At 41.9% G+C, this 24094-nt stretch overlaps 1 protein-coding gene across 2 annotated transcripts in view; it reads right to left on the bottom strand.

Annotated features, from left to right (window-relative positions):
• Positions 1 to 24094, bottom strand: part of LOC309551801 (solute carrier family 2, facilitated glucose transporter member 11-like) — a 70427-nt gene that overhangs the window by 19982 nt on the left and 26351 nt on the right. For both annotated transcript variants that reach the window (XM_082252494.1, XM_082252493.1), the window contains 3 exons: positions 20720 to 20907; positions 14796 to 14906; positions 6316 to 6417 (listed from right to left, as the gene is read on the bottom strand). In XM_082252494.1, coding sequence (XP_082108620.1) covers positions 6316 to 6417; positions 14796 to 14906; positions 20720 to 20907 — 401 coding nt within the window. The remainder of the gene's footprint in view (positions 1 to 6315; positions 6418 to 14795; positions 14907 to 20719; positions 20908 to 24094) is intronic.

Genomic DNA, 24094 nt, shown 5'->3' with positions numbered 1-24094 from the left:
CTTTGTCACGACAAATTGGAGAACTTAAGGTTCAAGATTTGACTGTAGCAGGCAGAGTGGCTATGTTAAAAATGATTATACTTCCCAAACTACTTTATTTGTTTCATACGTTGGCAATTCCCTTACCACCCCAATATTGTGTCTCTGACTCTGTTCAAAAGTGCTTCAATCAAACTATATGGGAAGGAAAACCACCCCGATGTTCGTCCCTCATTATGAGGAGACATAGGAGGCATGGAGGGATGGGAGTTCCTTGGGTTTCTGCATATTATAAAGCATCTGTAATAGATCAATTGAAATATTGGTGGACGCCTGTGCAGCATAAATTGTGGCTGGGATTATAGGCGGATGATTGTAATCAAGAAAATCTTAGGACCACAATGATAGCTGTAATGATTGGAGCTGTTGTGCCCAATGTCCAATCTATTACAGTGCGGACTGCCTGTGCAACGTGGGCAGAAGTATTTTGTTCGCCTCCCGAATATGGGGCAGCATGTGAATTCCCTACTCCCCTGTCAGTTCTCACATACTTCATCCCAAATGTTGATATAAAAGTGTGGTTGAGAAAGGGGGTTAATTGCTTGAAAGATCTGTATAATGAAACAGGGATTCATCCCTTTGAATATTTTGTTCACCAGTATAGAATACCACCGTCAGCTTTTTTGAGCTATTATCAAATATTTTCCTTTCTACGGAAAAATAGCCTTCCTTCATATGTTAACCTCCCTGGCGGTATGATTATGTCAGGAATTACATACCAAAAGCGGTACAATTCTTTTCATGGAAATTTGGCGTTATGTATTATAGGCCTACAAATCTTAGTAATTACTGACTTAAACCTGACCAAAACAAGACTCTAGTAGACATCCCAGATGTGATAAATTTGAAACACAAACGCATGAATTATAATCGAATCAATAATATTATTTTATTATTTAATATATAATATATATAATAAAATTATATTATTGATTAGATTATAATTCATGCATTATATATTATATATAGATATATGTGTGTGTGTATATATATATATATATATATATATATATATATATATATATACACATATATATATATATATATATATGCATATATATATATATATATATACCGGTATATATATATATATATATATATATATATATATATATATATATATATATATATATGCATGCATATATATATATATATATATATATATATATATATATATATGCATATATATATATATATATATATATATATATAAAATATAAAATGTGTTTTGTGTTTTGTGCAACGTTTTTTTTTTTGAATTTCACTCCCTAGTTCCGCTCCCATGCAGCATTGCTGCTGCAGGGAACGGAACTAGGAAGTGATCACACCGACGGAGGGACGGAGGAGCGGCGGGAGTCTCGGCTGGCGGTCGCAGCAATGAGAGATCATCGCTGGATCGCCAGGAGAAGGTAAGAGAACACCGCTGCGCTCTCTGCAATCCACCCCGAGCGTGACTCGGGGTTACCGCTCCTGATATGAAAAATCAACCCCGAGTCACGCTCGGGATTACCGCCAAGGAGGTTAAATTACCAATTTCTATATACAAGTTGTATCAAGCATCCTTGGCTACTGCCAACGGTATTTCAGTTATTTATGATATATTGAACAAGCATAACACCTATTCTAAAGCCACTACTGTTCTTAAATGGGAAAGATTACTGGGGAAATCTTTCCCGGAAACTAAATGGCTAAAAGCTTTTGCTGCCACATATGCTTCCTCAAAATGTACTAATCATTGGGAATTATATCAAAAGACTTTAAATTTTTGGTATTTGACCCCCACTTAACTTTCCAAATTTTACCCCTTAACTCCAGCATTATGTTGGAGAGAGTGTGGTGAACAAGGGACGCTATTCAATATAGTTTGGGAGTGTAAATCGATTAGAGCATTTTGGAATAAAATATTCTCAATGATCTCAGAAGTTGTGGAAAAAAACATAATTCCAAGTCCTGAGATGGCGATCTTGCATCTAAATATCCATGAGATACCTATTAAGTACAGAGTAGTGGTCTTACATCTTTTATTAGCGGCAAAACTCTTAATCACAAGAAGATGGAAATCTCAGGAGATACCATCTCCATCTGATATTGTTACATTACTTAATCAGCAATGTGAGATAGAAAAAATTATGGCTACTATAAGTTCGGCGAAGAAAATATTTGTAGTTGGATGGAATCCATGGCTAAACAATCTAAGATGTATGGTGACAATGGATTAGATAAGGTATGTGTGTTAATGTAAGGATTGCTTAGTAGGAATGAATTTATTGATTATGAGGTAAAACACGAATGGGCTATGGGGAACAGGTCTCTCTTTTATTATAAGATCGATGTCTAGTGACGATAGATCGAAAATAATGAGCATATATGTATATATATATATATATATATATATATATATATATATATATATATGGAAACCCCATTGTTTGACGGTTAAACTGAGTTGGATGGAAGGTTCCCCTTTTCCTATTTCTCTCCCTGTCCTTTCCTCCTTTCCTCTCCCCCCCCCTTTTTATTTTTTTTTGAGGCAAAATGTTATGATCAATAATTTTATTGCAACATTTTATGTTGATATTTTGTTGGTTTGTTTTTTGTGTATGTGTATTATTATTTTTTTGGAAAATTACAATAAAAGAGATATTGAAAGAGAAAGGTTCAGAAGTGTGTTGTACAGAGTACAGCGTTCAGGAGTGCGTTGAACAGGGTGCAAGGTTTAGGAAAGTATTGTACAGGGTGCAAGATTCAGGCGTACGTTGTACAGAGTGCAAGGTTAAGTAGTGCGTTAGGTACAGAGTGCAAGGTTCAGGAGTGCATTGTACAGAGTGCAAGGTTCAGGAGTGCGTTGTACAGAGTGCAAGGTTCAGGAATGCATTGTAGAGAATGCAAGGTTCAGGAGTGCGTTGAACAGAGTGCAAGGTTCAGGAGTGCGTTGTACAAGGTGCAAGGTTCAGTAGTGTGTTACATACAGAGTGCAAGGTTCAGGAGTGCGTTGTACAGAGTGCAAGGTTCAGGAGTGGGTTATACAGAGTGCAAGGTTCAGGAATGCGTTGTACAGGGTGCAAGGTTTAGGAATGTGCTGTACAGAGTGCAAGGTTCAGTAGTGTGTTACGTACAGAGTGCAAGGTTCAGGAGTGCGTTATGTATAGAGTGCAAAGTTCAAGAGTGCGTTGTACGGAGTGCAAGGTTCAGTAGTGTGTTACGTACAAAGTGAATGGATCAGGAGTGCGTTGTACAGAGTGCAAGGTTCAGGAGTGCATTGTACAGGGTGTAAGGTTCAGTAGTGCATTGTACAGAGTGCAAGGTTCAGTAGTGCGTTGTACAGGGTGCAAGGTTTAGGAGTGCGTTATGTACAGAGTGCAAGGTTCAGGAGTGTGTTGTACAGAGTGCAAGGTTCAGGAGTGCGTTGTATAGAGTGCAAGGTTCAGTAGTGCGTTATGTACAGGGTGCAACTTTCAGGAGTGCATTACGTACGGAGTGCAAGGTTCAGGAATTAAACTGCAAATACACCAATTAATTTAACATAGCACACCCCTTTGTCCCGTGCATAGACAAACAGCCGGTGTTTATACATTGCTGGCCGAGGAGGAAGGTGGCAGGGGGCGGGACCAATCGTAACTACTGCATGTGTACCCCCAGAGGGTGTATAATAAACCTGAATTATACAGCGCTGTGGGTGCACATACAGTAGTTACGATTGGTCCCGGCCAGCAATGTATAAACGCCGGCTGTTTGTCTATGCACTGCTGTCTGACAAAGAGGGAAGAACATATCAGCCCTGCCCATCCCTGACATCACAGCTTGGACTTCACAGCTCCACTTACTCTCATCGCGGCTGTACGTCCCCAGCTTGCCCCCACCAATCACTGGATGTGCTGGATAGATGTTTACACTGCTGTGGTATGTAGCCCTGAGTTTCCAGCCAAACCTAGGCCTTGGGACTTGGGGCTAATAATTCTAAAGGAGCAATATGAGACCTGGGGCTTTTTGGGGGCCCACTCAGGGCTATAGCCTGGGTCAGCCCCCCCCCCCCTCTCCCGACACCACTGGCTCTGTAGGTTGATAATTTTTCTTTCCATCAAACAGTGTGGCATCCTTTCATTCCTAACACATTACCCAGCAAGGCAGGACTGGCCTACCGGGATACTGGGGCTGCTTGAAGGGCAGTGGCACCTGTAAAAAATGGCTGCAGCTGGCCTGACATGTCAACTTTGCATGCGCCGCCTCCGCTCGGGAAAGCCCGTCCACGCTCGGCCATTCTCGGGCAGACATCGCATGCACAGTGATGTGATGGCACCGGGCAGCGCCATTTTTAAATATAAGATCGGTGAGTAAGACCCCTCCGCAGCCTCTGCATCCTCTGTACCATGCCTGCAGCCTCTGCCTCTCTTGTACCATGCCCTCAGCCTCTGCCTCTCCTGTACCATGTCCGCAGCCTCTGACATCTCCTGTACCATACCCGCAGCCTCTACATCTCTTGTACCATGCCGGCAGCATCTGAATCTCCTGTACCATGGCCGCAGCCTCTGCCTCTCCTGTACCATGCCCACAGCCTCTGCATCTCCTGTACCATGCCCGCAGTCTCTGCATCTCCTGTATCGTTAGGGTTGCCATCTCATCCATTTAAACCAGGACACATATGAATTACACAGGTTCTGAGGCTAATGCAATGCAGATAAGGCACTAAGTGAGTTTAATTACCACCTTAATCAGCCACAGAACCTGTGTGTAAGGTAAACCAGATGTCTTTTTTCCCCACAAATAGAGCTTTCTTTTTGTGGTATTTGATTACCTCTGCAGTTTTTATTTTTTGCGCTAACAACAAAAAAAAAACAACAATTTTGAAAAAAAAAAAAAACAATATTTTTTATTTTCTGCTATAAAACATATCCAATAAAAAAAATTTAAAAAATCTAATTTCTTCATCAGTTTAGGCCAATTTGTATTCTGCTAAATATTTTTGGTAAAAAAAATCCCAAAAAGCATATATTGATTGGTTTGCGCAAAAGTTATAGCGTCTGGAAAACCATAGGATAAATTTACGGACTATTTTTTGTTTTGTTTTTGTTAGCAATGGTGGCGATCAGCGATTTTTAGCAGGACTGTGACATTGCGGCGGACAAATCTGACACGGGGTGACACTTGCTAAGTGACACTATTACAGTGATCAGTGCTACAAATATGCACTGTCACTGTATGAATTACACTAGCAGGGAAAGGGTTAACATCAGGGGCGATCAAAGGGTTAAGTGTGCTCCTAGGGAGTGCTTTCTAACTGTGTGGGAGATAGACTGACTGCAGGAAGAGAGACATCTATGTTCCTGATTAGTAGGAACACAAGATCTCTCTCTTCCTGTCTGACAGAAGGACAATCTGCTTTATTTATGTAGGCAGACCGCCGATCTGTCATTCCCCTGAACAATCCCGGGTGGCCAGCGGCCATTGCGACCGCCAGACCCACTAATTGGGTTCTGCTGTGTTCAATCACAGCGGGAGTGCAGCTCCGGCGGCGAGCGCCCCAGAGCTGTTGGAAGAAATCATGTGCAGGTACGTGATTTTGCGCTTAAGGGCCACCCAACTGCAGTAAATGTACGTGGGGTGGTCCTTAAGTGGATAATGTCTGGTATGTTTTTCTGTGCAGCTCTATTCCAATCTTTTGAATAGGACCCTGCAAATTGTACAACGAAGCATGCTGCACCATTTTTATATTTTTCCTTTCCACTTTTTCACAGTGTACAATAACACTTCTCCTTTCATCCCTCAGATCCTTATCCAGCAAGTCTAACCACTGTTCATTTAAACCTAATAAGTAGTGCAAAAATCAGTTTGCAGTGTTCCGTGACATTTTCAGCTGTGCGCTACAAATTATATTTGCATAGCTATAAGTATAATATAAAATAGAAAAAATTTGGAGAAGAGGGGCCTGCACCCCCCAAAACTATATTTGTAAAAAAGGAAAATTCTGTAGATATCTCAATCCCCCTGAAGAAGACCACGACTACATTGGGTCGAAACTCATCAGGGTACCAGTTTTTGGTAGTGATAATATAACCATGAATGTACTGTATGTGTTATATTTTCTTTTATTTTGTTTCATTGGATGATACCAAGCACTGTAACCACAGCTCATATTTTTAATCCCATGTGGAATAATAATCTTTAATGAATTGCTCAATAAAATAATATACCTTTTTACAAAAAAAAATTCTTTATAGTTATTCTGCTAAAAAAACCCTGGGGGAAATTTTCCTTTTTTACAGCTCTAAGTATATTTACCTGCAGTGAGATTGTCAGAGTTAGAAGCCCCAATGCTAAGACCATTGATGTATAACCAGCCAGCAGGAAAACTCTTCTGCCAAAGCGATCAACCACCAGACTCTATACCAGAAGAATAAGTATGCAGTAAATGCAAACGTTGTAAAAGTTAAACTTAACATCCTGATGTTAAATGTTCTATATCTGCATTGGTAGAAATAAATATTATTTTAGCGTGTGTGTGAGGACAGCCTTGGAATATACTGTATGTTTCTTCTATATTCTCAGAATTTTAAATGTATGAGTAGAATTATTCCTTACTGTTTTTATTTGTACAGTATAAGTGCTGTACTTGTTTTCACTTGGCCACAATATACTTAAAAGAAAAGTATGGGGTATCCTTTTTTTCCCCATTTATACTTCTCCAGGTAGATGCAGCATTGGTCCGATGCTGCACCTGTTCCCCGGCACCTCTGCACTGAGAACCGAGTGATTGAAAACCACTGATCGCTCAGTTCTGACACCTCCCCGAGCAGAGAGCTGCTGACTGTCGGTCACTGGCTCTCTGCTCTGCCCCCTCATCGCTCATTGAAATGCTGAGCTGTGGAGGGGTGGGGAGTGGCTGGCTCAGGCTCTCAGCAGCTCACTGAGAGGCTGAGCCGGGTGTCGGTCCATGCACCTGGTGGACCCCGACTTCCTGGTCACGAAGTTGCGGTGCCTAGACCGACTTTTGTGATGTCAGCAGAGAGCAGACTTCAGTCCACTCTCTGCAGAAAACGAATCACAAGAGTGCAGAACAAACTGCACTCCTGTGATCCATAGGAGATGTACAGCTCAAAACAAGCTTTGGCTATACATCTCCATTAAGGCCTCATGCACACTGCAGCTGATAAACTCTCATTTTTGTGAGTTTGGGCATTTTTTTTTTTTTTTTTAACAGCCCTTAAACTCCCCTCTTTATTATCCTATGTGTCCATGCACACATGGACGTTTTTAGCAGTTTATCAGCAGGGGAGTTTTTGGGCTGTTATCTGAATGCCTTTCGCGTTGGCAGCGAAACATGTCGGGCGGGACCTAGCCAGTGACGTTATCATGTCAGCTAAACTTGGATACTTGGTATGGTGGCACTTGTGCTTGTGCTGCTCTGTACTCCTTATCCTGTATGGGTTTGCCTGTGCTTTGCTGAAATAAACCTGTGTGGCACTTTTACACTATGTTGGCTCCTTTTGGCTTCCTTTGAGGATATATGCAAGGTTCTATGATCCATCAAACCCCGAGTGTTTGGTTGATTGGAATGGCAGAGGACTGAATGGCTCTCAGGAGAGGCTCTCAAAGGCATACACACATTGAGCTCTTTTTGATCTCCATTACTAGAGATCAACATATTTTGGTCACTGGCAGAGTGTTTGTGTGGTGAACTAACTATTATGAGGAACACTTTCTGCTCAATGTGTCCCATAGCTTGGGTTTGCACTCCCTGCCCACTGGTACTTAAAGTCTGGATCTACCTCATGGACATCACATTTTGTATTTCACCTTTTTCCATCACTAACATAAGCACAAAATAGACTATTTAACCACTTCCATACCGAGTCATGTAAAATGACGTCGGCAAAGTGGTTGTCTGGATCCGGGCCGCCGTCATATGACGTCGGCCCGTTCTAGCTGCTACTGCGCGCCCCCGGCGGCGCGCAGCGGCGCGATCAGGGATGAGGCTCGTCCCTCGGACATAGCCCATCACTGATCAAGGTAAACAGCCAATAGAAATTGGCTGTTTACCACGTGATCGGCTGTGTCAATCACAGCCGATCACATGAGCGGCTCCTGCACGAGCCGCTCGTTCTCTCTGCAATGCGCGCCCCCGGGGGCGCGCAGAGCAGCGATCGGGGACGAGGCTCGTCCCTCGGACAGAGTCGATCCCCGATCTAGGTAAAGAGCCAATGAAATTGGCTCTTTACCACGTGACCGGCTGTGTCCAATCACAGCCGGTCACAAATGTCAACAGAGAACACGGTAACTAGCTGTCACCGTGTTCTCCTCCTCACACACTGATCCTGTGTGAGGAGGAGATTGTGGTAACAGCTAGTTACCAACTATAGTGCACCCTAAACACACTGATTGCCCCCCCCCCCAATAAAGAGTACCTGTCACTAGCCCATCAAAGTACCCGAGTACCTGTCATCAGGTACTCAGATGACAGGTACTCGGGTACTCTGATGGGCTGGTGACAGGTATTCGGGTACTCTGATGACGGATACTCTGATGACAGGTACTCGGGTACTCTGATGACAGGTACTCGGGTACTCTGACGGGTACTCGGGTACTCTGATGACAGGTACTCGGGTACTCTGATGACGGGTACTCTGATGATGGGTACTCGGGTACTCTGATGACAGGTACTCGGGTACTCTGATGATGGGTACTCGGGTACTCTGATGACAGGTACTCGGATACTCTGATGACAGGTACTCGGATACTCTGATGACGGGTACTCGGGTACTCTGATGACGGGTACTCGGGTACTCTGACAGGTACTCGGGTACTCTGATGACAGGTACTCGGGTACTCTGATGTCGGGTACTCTGATGACAGGTACTCAGGTACTCTTACAGGTACTCGGGTACTCTGATGACAGGTACTCGGGTACTCTGATGACAGGTACTCGGGTACTCTGATTACAGGTACTCGGGTACTTTGAGTACCTGTCAACGGAGTACCCGTCATCAGAGTACCTGAGTACCTGTCACCTACCCATCAGAGTACCCGAGTACCTTTCACCTGCTCATCAGAGTACCTGACGCCTGAAGTACCCAAGTACTTGCCGCCTGCTCATCAGTACCCATCACTACTCATCAGTACTCATCAGTACCTATCACGTATCAGTACTGATCATCAGTACCCCTCAGTACAGTATCACCTATCAGTCAGTGAGTACTACTCATCAGTACCTATCACCTGCCTGTCACCTGCCCATCAGAGTACCCGAGTACCTGTCACCTGCCTATCGGAGTACCCGAGTACCTGCCACCTGCTCATCAGTACCAGAGTACCTGTCACCTGCCTGTCACCTGCCCAACAAAGTACCCGAGTACCTGTCACCCTTCATATAGCCACCATGTCCAAGTCCAAAAAGGTTTATATACGTCCTCCGTTTAAACCTAAATACCGGTGTTATGGCAGCAGATAGCTGCCATAACCCTGGTATTTTTTTAAACGGTGGACGGTTGGCTTTCCGATAAGGGTGGTCCCAGCGGCGGATTCGCCGTGGGATCACCCTTCCGGGATGGCGGAAGAGGTGTGTCCCCCCCCCCCCGCCGCGTCCGGTCCTTTTCCCCGCTTACCGGACCCGCCGGCAGCGGGGAAAACGATCCGGTCCCGAATCCTCACAGACAGGATGTCGAGTGAGGGCAAGCTTGCCCTCACTTGACTCTATGGTCTTGGAGGACCGGAGCTACGGAAAATGTTGTTGCCTAGCAACCGGTTTAAAGGTCCTTTTTTTTTTTTTTTTTCATTTTATATTATAATTATTTTTTTTTTTTTCTATCTTTTAGTGTACTTGTGAGATCTGAGGACTTTTTGACCCCAGATCTCACAAAAAAGAGGTCCTGTCGTGCCTATTTCTATTACGAGGAATATTTACATTTCTTTTAATAGAAATAAAAATGATCAATTTTTTTTTTTTTTTTAAACGGTGTAAAAATAAAAAATAATAAATAAAATAAATAGTAAAAAAAAAAAAAAAAAAAAATTAAAGCGCCCTGTCCCCGTTAGCTCGCGCGCAGAAGCGAATGCATACAGAAACCCCGCCCACATATGTAAACGGTGTTCAAACCACACATGTGAGGTATCGCCGCGATCGTTAGAGCAAGGGGAATAATTTGAGCCCTAGACCTCCTCTGTAACTCAAAGATGGCAACCTGTAGAAATTTCTAAATTGTCGCCTATGGGGATTTTTAAGTACCAAAGTTTGTCACCATTCCGTGAGCGTGCGCAATTTTGAAACATGACATGTTGGATATCTATTTACTCGGCGTAACATTATCTTTCACATTATGGAAAAAAATTGGGCTAACTTTACTGGTTTCTTATTTTTTAATTAAAAAAAGTGATTTTTTTCCAAAAAAATTGCGTTTGGAAGACCGCTACGCAAATACGGTGTGATAAAAAATATTGCAATAATCTCCATTTTATTCTCTAGGGTCTCTGCTAAAAAAAAATATATAATGTTTGGGGGTTCTAAGCAGTTTTCTAGCAAAACAACTGATTTTAGCTTGTAAACACCAAATGTCAAAAATAGGCCTAGGCAAGTGGCTAGGATGCATGATGATGCTCCTTGGATGTTAGGCCCCTCTATATGGCTAGGCTGTGAAAAAGTCTCACACATGCGGTATTGCCATACTCAGGAGGAGTGGCAGAATGTATTTTGGGGTGTCATTTTTGCTGTGTACATGCTATGTGTTAGGAATATCCTATAAATTGACAACTTTGTGTAAAAAAAAAAAGTTTTCATTTTTTTCCCACATTTTCCAAAAACCTGTGGAAAAAAATGATATGTTCAAACGACCCATAATGCCTCATAGAATATACGTTGGAGTGTTTGCTTTCCAAAATGGGGTCATTTTGTGGACTTTTCCATTGTATTGGTGCTCTAGGGCCTTGAAAAGTGTGATAGGTAGTAAGAAAGTTTTATGTGTATTTATGCTCCTAGAACGCCTGAATGTGCTTCTTGGACGTGGAGTCTCTTTTTGTGGCCAGGCTGTGTAAAAGTCTCACACATGTGGTATCGCCATACTCGGAAGGAGTAGCAGAATGTATTTTTGGGTGTAATTTTTGCTGTGTACATGCTATGTGTTAGAAATAGCTTATAAATTGACAACTTTGTGGGAAAAAAAGAAAAAAAAAATTTTTTCTTCATTTTCCCAAGAATTGTGGGAAAAAATTACAACTTCAAAAAACTCACCATGCCTCTTACTAAATACCTTGGACTGTCTACTTTACAAAAAGGGGTCATTTGGGCGGTATTTGTACTGTCCTGACATTTCAGGGCCTCAAGAAAGGAGATAGGCAGTCAGTACATCTGGTGTGATCAATTTTCAGTAATTGGTACCATAGCTTCTAGACTCAATAACTTTCACACAGACTAAATAATATACACTAATTTGGGTTAATTTTACCAGAGACATGTAGCAGTATACATTTTGGCCCAAATGTATGAAGAAAATTTTATTTTTTGCAAAATTTCATAATTGAAACTAAAAAAAAGTGGTTTTTTTTCAAAATTTTTGCTCTTTTTTTGCATATATCACGAAAAAAAAAAACCCCAGTTGTGATCAAATACCACCAAAAGAAAGCTCTATTTGTGTGAAAAAAATGATAAAAATTTTGTTTGGTTATAGTGTAGCATGACTGAGCAATTGTCATTCAAAGTGTGAGAGTGCTGAAAGCTGAAAATTGGTCTGGGCAGGAAGGGTGTCAAACTGCTCTGTATGGAAGCGGTTAAAGCCTATGATCTTTTAGGTATAATTCTGTGACCTGTGATCTGTAATACCGAATATGTGCCTGACCTTCTGACCTGGCCTCCATTTGACCTGCCCTTGAATTGTTCTTGTCTGCCTATATTTACTGATTATCCTTGTTACCTTTGTTGGACTCCTGACCAAGATTCTGTTTGTTGACTCGTACCTCACTGCCTGCATGTTGCTGATCTCTGCCTCTTACTGGCTTTCATTTTGCTAATGATTTGGTGTTTTGCTACTAATCTGTTTCTGACCTTGGCCTTTAACCAGACTTTGCCTGTATCTGAGATATGTACATCCTCGGTGTAGTGCCAGGTGTACTCCTTGCATTAGGTGACATTAGGTTACATTCTCAAATCCATTGGTAAATCAGTCACAGCGAGCTTCTGCTGAACTGGCTGAGATTCTATCCATCTATGGCCGGCTTAAGTTAAAGATTTTACAGAAGCTAAGTTCAGGAAGAGAGCCTTTTTGTAAATATTGTAGTGCGAAGCATAATTGGGATGTATGTCTTGCCGGTTCCAATTACCTGTGTAATGTGCATTCTTAAAATCAATAAAATTGAGAACAAAAATCAGACAAGGGACTTTGGAACCTAACATTTTATAAGAACAAATGCAGGTTCTGATTCATTTCAGTTCACTTTTTTTACACACCGGATTCCAAAAAAGTTGTGACACTGTACAAATTGTGAATAAAAACAGAATGCAATGATGTGGAAGTTTCAAATGTCCATATTTTATTCATAATACAACATAGATGACATATCAAATGTTTAAACTGAGAAAATATATCATTTTAAGGGAAAAATACATTGATTTTAAATTTCATGGCATCAACACATCTCAAAAAAGTTGGGACAAGGCCATGTTTACCACTGTGTGGCATCCCCTCTTCTTTTTATAACAGTCTGCAAACGTCTGGGGACTGAGGAGACATGTTGCTCAAGTTTAGGAATAGGAAAGTTGTCCCATTCTTGTCTAATACAGGCTTCTAGTCGCTCAACTGTCTTAGGTCTTCTTTGTCGCATCTTCGTCTTTATGATGCGCCAAATGTTTTCTATGGGTGAAAGATCTGGACTGCAGGCTGGCCATTTCAGTAACCAGATCCTTCTTCTATGCAGACATGATGTTGTAATTGATGCAGTATGTGGTCTGGCGTTGTCATGTTGGAAAATGCAAGGTCTTCCTTGAAAGAGACGACAACTGGATGGGAGCATATGTTGTTCTAGAACTTGGATATACCTTTCAGCATTGATGGTGCCTTTCCAGATGTGTAAGCTGCCCATGCCACAGGCACTCATTCAACCCATACCATCAGAGATGCAGGCTTCTGAACTGAGCGCTGATAACAACTTGGGTTGTTCTTGTCCTCTTTAGTCAGGATGACATGGTGTCCCAGTTTTCCAAAAAGAACTTCAAATTTTAATTTGTCTGACCACAGAACAGTTTTCCACTTTGCCACAGTCCATTTTAAATGAGCCTTGGCTCAGAGAAAACGCCTGCGCTTCTGGATCATGTTTAGATATGGCTTCTTTTTTGGTCTATAGAGTTTTAGCCCGCAACGGCGAATGGCAGGGTGGATTGCGTTTACTGACAATGTTTTCTGGAAGTATTCCTGAGCCCATGTTGTGATTTCCATTACAGTAGCATTCCTTTATGTGATGCAATGCCGTCTAAGGGCCCGAAGATCACGGGCATCCAATATGGTTTTCTGGCCTTGACCCTGACGCACAGAGATTGTTCCAGATTCTCTGAATCTTTGGATGATATTATGTACTGTAGATGATAATAACTTCAAACTCTTTGCAATTTTTCTCTGAGAAACTCCTTTCTGATATTGCTCCACTATTTTTCACTGCAGCATTGGTGGAATTCGTGATCCTCTGCCCATCTTGACTTCTGAGAGACACTGCCACTCTGAGAGGCTCTTTTTATACCCAATCATGTTGCAAATTGGTCCTCCAGCTGTTCCTTATATGTACATTTAACTTTTCTGGCCTCTTATTGCTACCTGTCCCAACTTTTTTGGAATGTGTAGCTCTCATGAAATCCAAAATGAGCCAATATTTGGCATGCCATTTCAAAATGTCTCACTTTCAACATTTGATATGTTATCTATATTATATTGTGAATAAAATATAAGTTTATGAGATTTGTAAAATAGTCCATTCCTTTTTTACTCACAATTTATACAGTGTCCCAACTTTGTTGGAATTGGGCTTGTATTTGTCATATAATCTAATTTCTATCTTGAGGGGCCCCCAAACTAAAAATACCCCAGCCCCCCCAAGGTTAAAATCTGTCACTGACTGGGGCCTAATACAAGGCATTGGGAGCTGGAGGAGAACATCACAGCCCTGGGCCTTCATCAACCAGTCCATTGCTGGTTGCTCGAAGAACCTGCACTTGGTTTTCCTATCAGGCGCTACCTTATTGGTTTTTAAAATGGGGTGTATAAGTACTGCGCTCCTGGGTATGAACAGGTAAAGCTATTCAAATGTTAAAAAAGGGGCACATAGAACAAAATAAATACACATAGATCTAAACTGTTCAAAATAGCATATGAATCCAAATCAATATTCCAATAAATGAATGTGCTACAATATATAGATATCACTATATCAAAAGTGTATATGTGCAAATCAAGTGACAAGTGGATTCATATGCTATTTTGAACAGTTTAGATCTATGTATATTTATTGTATTCTATGTGCCGGTTTTTTTTAACATTTGAATAGCTTCTTTACCTGTTCATACCCAGGAGCGCAGTACTTATACACCCCTTTTTATTTACTATTTACACTGTTCAGGTACCAGTTCAGTACTTGCAAGACCCGGGGAGTAATTTTAATTTATTTTAATTGATTATACCTCATACCCTGATAGCGTAAAAGTCACCACACATTTTCTACCCACTCATTGGTTTTTGATTAAACATCAATTTTTGTAACTAAAATGCAGCAAAGAAGCTGATATTACTTACACACAGAATCACTGATGTGGACTCACAAACTCCTATACCAACTGTCAGGTACGGAATTTGTGCATCATGAAAGCCAGCAGCTTTGAACACTTCAACAGCATAAAAATAGATCTAAAAAAAAAAAAAAACATAATTATATGTGTAACTTGTACTTTATATATTTATCATGTTATCTCTCACAGAGCACTGTATATTTATGCAGTGCCATTAAAATTGTTGCTGACATATCCCATTAACAGGAAATGATACAGGTTCTGGGGTCACCAGACTCGGACCAAGTGAGATGATTAGTGGATTTGCACATCATTTGTTCCCCATCAGCTAGATGACTAAAGATACCCTCACATATTTCAGAATAATTTGTTTATGATGCAATTGTTTAGCTATTCCAGTTGTTTCTGAGGAATACAGTATGCAGGACCAGCATCCAAAAACTTATTTTTGAACTGAGAAAGAAAAATCAAACTTGTTGGATATTTTCTAATGTTTCCAGTGCAGTTGTACTGACTTGAGATTCAGATTAACTTGATAGATGGTCAAACAGCAAAACCATAAGTGGCATTGAATAGAGATAGACCTGAAATGACAACCTCCAGACTGAAAGAGTTCCAAATTTCAAACGTTTATTATCAAACGTAGCTATGTGAGAGCACACCCCTATAAAGCCGCCCTGTATGCTCTGATTGGATAGATTTCACATCTTCCTTTTATAGGGTATTTTATCACACATCACACATTTAAGGTATGGCACATTGATACCTGGCAACGTGCCCATGGGGGCACGTCTCCTGATAACATTTTAGTGAAAACATGTTTTTACCAAACTTACAATTGTCATTTTAGCTTCACTTATTAATACAGAAAATACATTAGGATATGTATATATATATATCACCCTAACTTATCATATATCTTTAACCACTTGCCGACCGCCGCAAGTAGATATACTGCGGCGGTCAGCCCCTCACAGGCAAAGTGAGGTACCGGTACGTCACAAGCCTGTGAGGCTCTGGGGAGCGAGCGCACGCCAGGAGGCGCGCTCCCGCTCCCGCGCGGACACGGACTCCCCCGCGCGTGTGACCGGCGGACCCGACGTCCGCCGGTCACTCGCGATCGTCGGGTGGAGAGGGAGAAAGGCAGGCGGCTGATGTAAACAAGCCGCCTGTCATTCTCCCCTGTGTAAGAATAGTGATCATACGGTTCTATTAAGTAGGACCGTTGATCACTGTCCCTACAGCTCAAGCCACAGCCAATCACAGTTAGAATCACGCCCCTAGGGACACACACCACCCCTCCCTCTCAAAAAAAGTTAACCCCTTCACTACCAGTGTCATTTTACAGTAACAGTGCATATGTATAGCACTGATTACTGTAGAAATGTCACTGGTAACCCCAAAAGTGTCAAAAATGTCAGTCAAGGGTCCGATCTGTCCGCCGCAATGTCGCAGTACCGCAAAAAAAATTGCAGATCTCCGCCATTACGCGTTAAAAAAACCCAACAAAAATGACAAAAATCTTTCCCTTTGTTAGTAAACGCGATAACTTTTGCGCAAACCAATCAAAATACGCTTTTTGCAATTTTTTTACTAAACATAGGTAGCATAAAACAAATTGAGTGAAAATGTTAAAAAATTTTGATTTTTACATTTTTTTTTGGGGAATTTCATATAAAAAAATGTGAAAAATATTGTTATTTTTGCAAAATTGACGCTCTTTTTTTGTTTATAGCGCATGATCAAAAAATCGCACAGGTGATCAAATACCACCAAAAGAAAGCTCTGTTTGTGGGAAAAAAAGGACGTCAAATTCGTTTAGGTACAGCGTCGCACGACCGCGAAATTGTCCGTTAAAGTCACGCAGTGCCGAATCGCAAAATACCCCCTGGTCAGGAAGGGGGTAAAATCTTCCGCGGCTTAAGTGGTTAATATTACCAATATATAGGTTTGTTAATAATGTGTTAGTAAATGTAATATTACACACTACAATGTAGGAATCAATAAAGATCACATTATCCTTATACATTCATTTCCTTCTTTTGATCATTACTGATCATACATCTCATTCCTTGCACTAATGTGCCAAGGGAGGCTCAAATCTTTGTTTTTGTTACTTCTATTCTCTTACTTATTGATCACACAATAGAATTTAGCGATTACAATACAATTAAAGGACATGCAGGCCGACAGACCCCCACATAACCATCAGGAAGGCTGCAGAGAATGCTAGGATTCTCTACCTCCTTCTGATCATCTGGTGATCATCAAACCTTGGAAGAGCTTTGCAGCATGACTTCCAGACGTGGCCACCCCTGTGATGCTGCTTCTACCTCCATTACACCTGTATTTATGCCTACCAGGCATGGTTTTTCACTCTCAAGTCCTTTTTCCACTCAGCTCTCTATCAGCAGATGTCACAAAAATTTCCTTACTGCTTGCCTAAAGGTTTTCAATGTCCCATCCCTGTCTTTACTGAGACATATAGGTAGGCTAGACCCGTCTACATGCCTCCAACCGGGGCAGGAACCCAACGAAGGAACACCAACCCTATGCAGCCACACCAGCAGGCACTTAGCAGTCACAATGCTTTCACACTCTAGCTAAATAAAAAATAAATTTCTCACTATTATTTTTTATTTATTTTATTTATTTGCCCATCTGTCACCCCTGAATTCCTATTGTAAGAGACATAGCGATTGTCTGTTGCAACCCTTCCAGGAATCATAGAAAGCAAATATTAAAAAAAAAAATGATCAAAAATTCTGATTTAAACTAAATTAAAAACAAAAAACACAGTGCACATTTAATGCCTATGTAATTAGTCTAACATATGTTAGATTCTGTTACTATTATTAAAAGAGCAGTTATTCTTTCACCTTTTTTTAGAATATATAAAATATTAGTATGTATCTTTTGCCATCACATTACACTATATGTATTTGTATATGATATCTAGTGGTTGTTATGATATATGTAGCACAGTGTGCTACTAGTGGTAGTGCAGGTAAATTATAGCTTGGCTCAGGGCTAAACCTGAGCCATGGAATCTGTTTCAGGGTTCATTAGAAGTCAGGGCTGGATGACTCATCCAGGCAGCTCCCTGGTGCCTCCACCTGGTTCTAGAATGAAACCGAGGCTACCTCAGTCAGGAAGGACTGGAGGGAGAAGTGTTAAAGCGGAGTTCCAGCCATTTACTCACCTGTCCAACGGTCCAGCGATGCGGCCGCCCGAAGCCTCGATCCTCTCCCTCGGCGCCGGCATCACTGCTGTGGGCACCCGGCTGTTACAGTTTGCGGCTTCACAGCCGGGTACCCACTGCGCATGCGCGAGTTGCGCTGCGCGCCGTGATTGGCCGGCAATCTTCTGGGACCTCTGACGTGTCCCAGAAGATTGCAGGGAGGGAGGGGGAGAGGAGAACTTCCGCTCAGGGCGCCGCGGCGCTCCGAGCGGAAGTGGGAGCGGGTACCTGTCAAAATTAGGTACCCGCTCCACCCCCCAAAAAATGACATGCCAAATGTGGCATGTCGGGGGGTCAGGACTTCCTAAAGCGGAAGTTCCACTTTTGGGTGGAACTCCGCTTTAAGGACTTTTGAGCTAACCAGCATTGGTCGGCATTCAGCCGGCATCAAGTCAGCGCTGAAAAGCATTTTTTTCTCAAGTGTCCCAATTTGTACCTAGTTGAGCCAGAGGAGTATCCCACTCATTTGCTTCTCCCATCCCTATACAAAATAAACAAAACAAACCAAAGATGCCGGACTGTTCATTGCCTCAGATCTCACACTTGGGGAATCAGCTCAAAGGGGCTGTTGGGCTTAACGGTAACCCTGGCAGACCCATATCAGGCCCAATGCCTGGAAATTCTGCTACATATATATGTACACTATATTACCAAAAGTATCGGGATGCCTGCCTTTACGTAAACCTTAATGGCATCCCAGTCTTAGTTTGTAGGGTTCAATATTGAGTTGGCCCACCCTTTGCAGCCACAACAGCTTCAAATCTTCTAGGAAGGCTGTCCACAAGGTTTAGGAGTGCGTCTATGGGAAAGTTTGACCATTCTTCTAGGAGCGCATTTGTGAGGTCAGGCACTGATGTTGGAAGAGAAGGCCTGGTTCACAGTCTCCGCTCTAATTCATCCCAAAGGTGTTCTATCGGGTTGAGGTCAGGACTCTGTGCAAGCCAGTCAAGTTCCTCCACCCCAAACTCACGCATCCATGGCTTTATGGACTTTGCTTTGTGCACTGGTGCGCAGTCATGTTGGAACAGGAAGGGGCCATCCCCAAACTATTCACACAAAGTTGGGAACATGAAATTGTCAAAAAATGTCTTGGAATGCTGACGGCTTAAGAGTTCCCTTCACTGAAACTAAGGGGCCAAGCCCAACACCTGAAAAACAACCCCACGCCATAATCCCCCCCTCCACCTGATGATTTGGACCAGTACACAAAGCAAAGTCCATAAAGACATGAATGAGCGAGTTTGGGGTGGAGAAACTTGACTGGCCTGCACAGAGTCCTGACCTCAACCCAATAGAACACCTTTGGGATGAATCAGAGTGGAGACTGCGAGCCAGGCCTTCCTGTCCAACATCAGTGCCTGACCTCACAAATATGCTTCTGAAAGAATGGTCAAACTTGGTCAAATGGTCAAAAAGAATGGTCAAACCATAGAAACACTCCTAAACCTTGTGGGCAGTCTTTCCAGAAGAGTTGAAGCTGTTATAGCTGCAAAGGGTGAACCAACTCAATATTGAACCCTACGGAATAAGACTGGGATGCTATTAACCACTTGCCGACTGCCTAACGCCGATCTACGTCGGCAGTCAGCCCCTCACAGGCAAAGTGACGTAGGGCTACGTCACTAGCTTGTGAGGGTCTAGGGAGCGAGCGAGCGCCCCCGGAGGCGCGCTCCCGCGTGGTCACGGACCCCCCCGCGCATGTGACCAGCGGACCCGATGTCCGCCGGTCACTCGGCGATCGGCGGCGGAGAGGGAGAATGTCAGGCAGCTTGTGTAAACAAGCCACCTGTCATTCTCCTCGCTGTAAAGACACTAATCAAACGGATCTAGTATGTAGATCCGTTGATCAGTGTCCTTACAGCTCAAGCCACAGCCAATCACAGTAGAAAGCACGCCCCTAGGGATACACACAGCCCCTCCCTCCCAAATAAAGTTAACCCCTTCACAACCAGTGTATTTTTACAGTAACAGTGCATATGTATAGCACTGATTACTGTAGAAATGTCACTGGTAACCCCAAAAGTGTCACAAATGTCAGTCAAGGGTCCGATCTGTCCGCCCCAATGTCGCAGTACCGCAAAAAAATCGCAGATCGCCGCCATTACGTGTTAAAAAAAAAACAACAAAAATGACAAAAATCTTTCCCTTTGTTAGTAAACGCGATAACTTTTGCGCAAACCAATCAAAATACGCTTTTTGCGATTTTTTTTACCAAACATATGTAGCATAAAACAAATTGGCCGAAAATTTTAAAAAATTTTGATTTTTACTTTTTTTTTGGAGTTAATTTCATATAAAAAAAATGTGAAAAATATTGTTATTTTTGCAAAATTGACGCTCTTTTTTTGTTTATAGCGCGTGATCGAAAAATCGCACAGGTGATCAAATACCACCAAAAGAAAGCTCTGTTTGTGGGAAAAAAAGGACGTCAAATTCGTTTAGGTACAGCGTCGCACGACTGCGCAATTGTCCGTTAAAGTCACGCAGTGCCGAATCGCAAAATACCCCCTGGTCAGGAAGGGGGTAAAATCTTCCGGGGCTTAAGTGGTTAAAGTTCGTGTTAAGGCAGGCGCCCAAATACTTTTGGTAATATAGTGTATAAATGCATATATCATATAATGTATATAATACAGGTGGGCTGAGCTAAATGGGATGCTAATCTTTTTAATATGTAGCAACCGGAGACTTACTGCATTGATCCCGCAGAGCTGCAGCGTTATCGTCAAGGCAAGGAGAATATATAGCTGCCAGCGCATGGAGCGCTCTTTCAGAAGTTCCAGGACACCCAGACTCCGCCCACTTCTGCGAGCTGCTTGCTCCTTTAACATATCATCAATCTCCTTCTGGTGGTCTCTGTCTCCCCAGAGTTGTTTCAGGGCTAAAGAAACAATAGATCTGTGAATATGTACTGTATATATTTTTTTAATTTCTAAAGTGGAAATGTTCTTATTTTTCCAGTACAATTCTAACTATAGAAGCATGATTTTTTTTATTTGTTAGCTTATTCTCTAAGTCAGCCTTTTCCAACCAGGGAGCCCCTTAGGTTACCTTAGCAAAATGCCTCAACATTTCTCCAAAATTGTCTACAAGCCAGTAGCAGATCAATCCTGCCTTTTAGTTACACAAAGCCGTTTGTGCACCATTGCAACATTGCTGCTGTCAGTGTCCTAACAACTAATGACGTCATTGGCTGTTAAAGAGGACATTGGGCGCCTGCACAGCATGCTGTTTGGCCCTGTCCGTCAGCACTGGGGTCACATTAGCTGAATGAAGAAGAGAAACTGAGGGAGAAGAGACATGCTAGAATACTACAGAAACAAGGGGGGAGGGAATAAAAAGGGGGTAAAAAAGGGTACATAAGGCAATTGGCATAATAAATAGGGTAATATATGATAAATCCATAGCATAATATTAATAAATATAAACAGCCAATTGCCAGGCGTTGCTAAACGAAGAAAAATAAAAATAAAAATAAAGAGGGGGGGGAAGAGTGGGACTTTATATATGAAGTGTGTGGGAGTGGTTGGCGTATAAAATGGTAGAGTCAACAGTACAAAAAGGAATCATTTAATAATGAATGTCATCATCATACAAATAATAACATAGTACATACATAGAGCAATTAGGTAAATAATACAATAAAAAACATAGTATCAGATCACAGAGCTGCTGGAATGTACATTGGAATGGAACCACCGCTGATAATAGCATGTACAGAATCCAATATATATAAAAGTTGTAAGATGCATCAATAAAAGGCTCAACGCTTTTCGTGGATAATTTCCACTTCATCAGGAGCAGGTGCATCCTAAGTCACTGCAAGAGAGAAAGATTTTCCCCCTTACAGATCACATAAAAAGGCCTTGGTATAATAGGTAGAAACATATGTACTGTATAACAGAAATAAGGGAATTATGAATCATCCCAAAGAGGGTTTATCCATATCCTATATAATCACAGTTAAACGGTAAAGTCAGAATAGATAAGAACATTGTGGACAGTAGTCTAGCAGGTGGGGTGTCTGTGCTGGGAGCTGTGGAAGCCCAGCCTGCGGTCATCAGGGCATACCGAGAGGGCACTCAAAGAAAAAACATGGGTGACCAAGGTAGGGGAGTAGTGAATGGTGTCACAAGTAGCAGTCTCCAGGGATTTCTATGTGAATAAGTATAAAGGAAAATGAATATAAGAGTATTAGCTGATGCTACAGTGGCAAAAAGGAGAAAGGGAACAGGGAGATGTGGTAGAGAGAGTATAAAATAATCAAGAAGGGGAAGAAAGGGGAAGCCATACAGGGGAAGGTAATCAATAGAGAAATACACCAATGGTTACAACAGTGAAAATAAAAAGTACCAGTTAGAAATTAGTCCATGATAGCGGGTAGGGAAAGGGTAGCCATGGATGTGTAAAATAAGCCAAAGTCACCAAGAAAGGGTCACAGCGGTAGCCCATAAAGGTGTGTTGTGTACCTATGGAGTAGAACACCAAAAATGCAAAAAGATAAAAGAAAGATTGGTGAAAATCAGGAATGTCCTATGCTAGAATACTAGTCAGTACCAGTTTGCAAATGTGTATTTGCTTTAAAAAAAATAGATCACTTCTAACATTGAGTGTCCTATGGGAGTGGATGTTGCTGCTTTAAGTAAAATTATTAATTTCATTTTATACATTTAAAAATGGGGTGCCTCTAGACTGCACATAGTTTTAAAGGGTGTCCTGACTGAAAAATGGTTGAGAAACACTGCTCTAAGTTATAGAAGTTAATATTTATTGTATTTTATATAGCCCTGCCATATTGCATTCATGGAACATGGGAAAAAAAGCTACATTAAAATTTTAATTGCTTTGAAAAAGGTAAAACTTCTATATATTCCCCAATATCAATTTAGGATAGCTTTGGGTTATTTTTTTTAAAATCATAAATATGCTTAGAAAATTATTTAAAAATTGATTTTTGTTTGAAACGGATTTGCTGTAACGTTCAGTGATTAGAAAGTTTAGAAACTGCATTTTTTATTTGAGTTGATACATCGCTATCCTTGTGACAACATTATATAACTATATATAATGCATGTGATACATGTAATATCAGGAACTGACTACAGATACCTGTGTGCCCTGGGGAGCCGGAGGAGTAGAGAGAGGATTCCTATTAAACAGCTCGGGAAAGCTATGGGTCTTTGCTTTGAGGGGGGAGAGAGAGGGAGAGAGAGGGAGAGGGAGAGGGAGAGGGAGAGGGAGAGGGAGAGAGAGAGAACACAGCCCACATCACAGATCCTGCACCCCTGATCACTGGAGGATTTCAGGGAGAGACTGAGGTGGCCCGTTCTACAGCAGGCATCCACAGCAGCATACTGAGAACTGGTGAGAGGGCTCATCACCCACCCTTCACACTACTAGCAGGAACCAAGTCACTGAAGACAGGATATTAAGTCTATCACAGCAATACCGCATCTGTGCCATACCTATCCAGCATCTATATCACATCTCTATTGCATCTATACTGCACATATACCAACTCTATAGCGGATTATACTGAGCCTTTACTACCTCTGAACCACATCCACCCTTGCACCTGTGCCAAGACTATACTGTACCTAAACTGCATCCAGGTAAACTGGGACCGTCATTAAGTGCCCCAACAATAGCCGGCAGAAGAACATCACAAAGGACTGCCCCTCCTGTAATATTTATTCTGCCAACCCCTTTGTTTCCCTGCCCCCCTCCACTACCAATCCTCTTTTTTGGGTAGTGCCCATCCAGTCGGTCTGGGTCTAGCACAGTTCCCATAATTGCACTTTAGCAGTATAGTCTCCTGTATTGAGTAAATTAAACCTTATTGCTGCCCACTGCTGCACTGCTGCACTTTAGTTGACCTAGCTACTGTTTATGCTGACCTGGGTGCCTAGTGTCATCTTATACCTAAGCTCTATTACTAATCACTCTGTATGCCAAATTGTGTTATTGGTTTTGTTAATCCATTTTCCATTTTACCCACCATATTGTGTGACAATATGTTAACCACTTCAATACTGGACACTTTTACCAACAGGTAAAATTCAACATCC

This window comes from Pelophylax lessonae (assembly GCF_965119305.1).
Source record: "Pelophylax lessonae genome assembly, chromosome: 1".
Classification (NCBI taxonomy): domain Eukaryota; kingdom Metazoa; phylum Chordata; class Amphibia; order Anura; family Ranidae; genus Pelophylax; species Pelophylax lessonae.
Note: the sequence above shows the minus strand (reverse complement) of the source record. Positions and strands in the feature narration are given on the sequence as shown.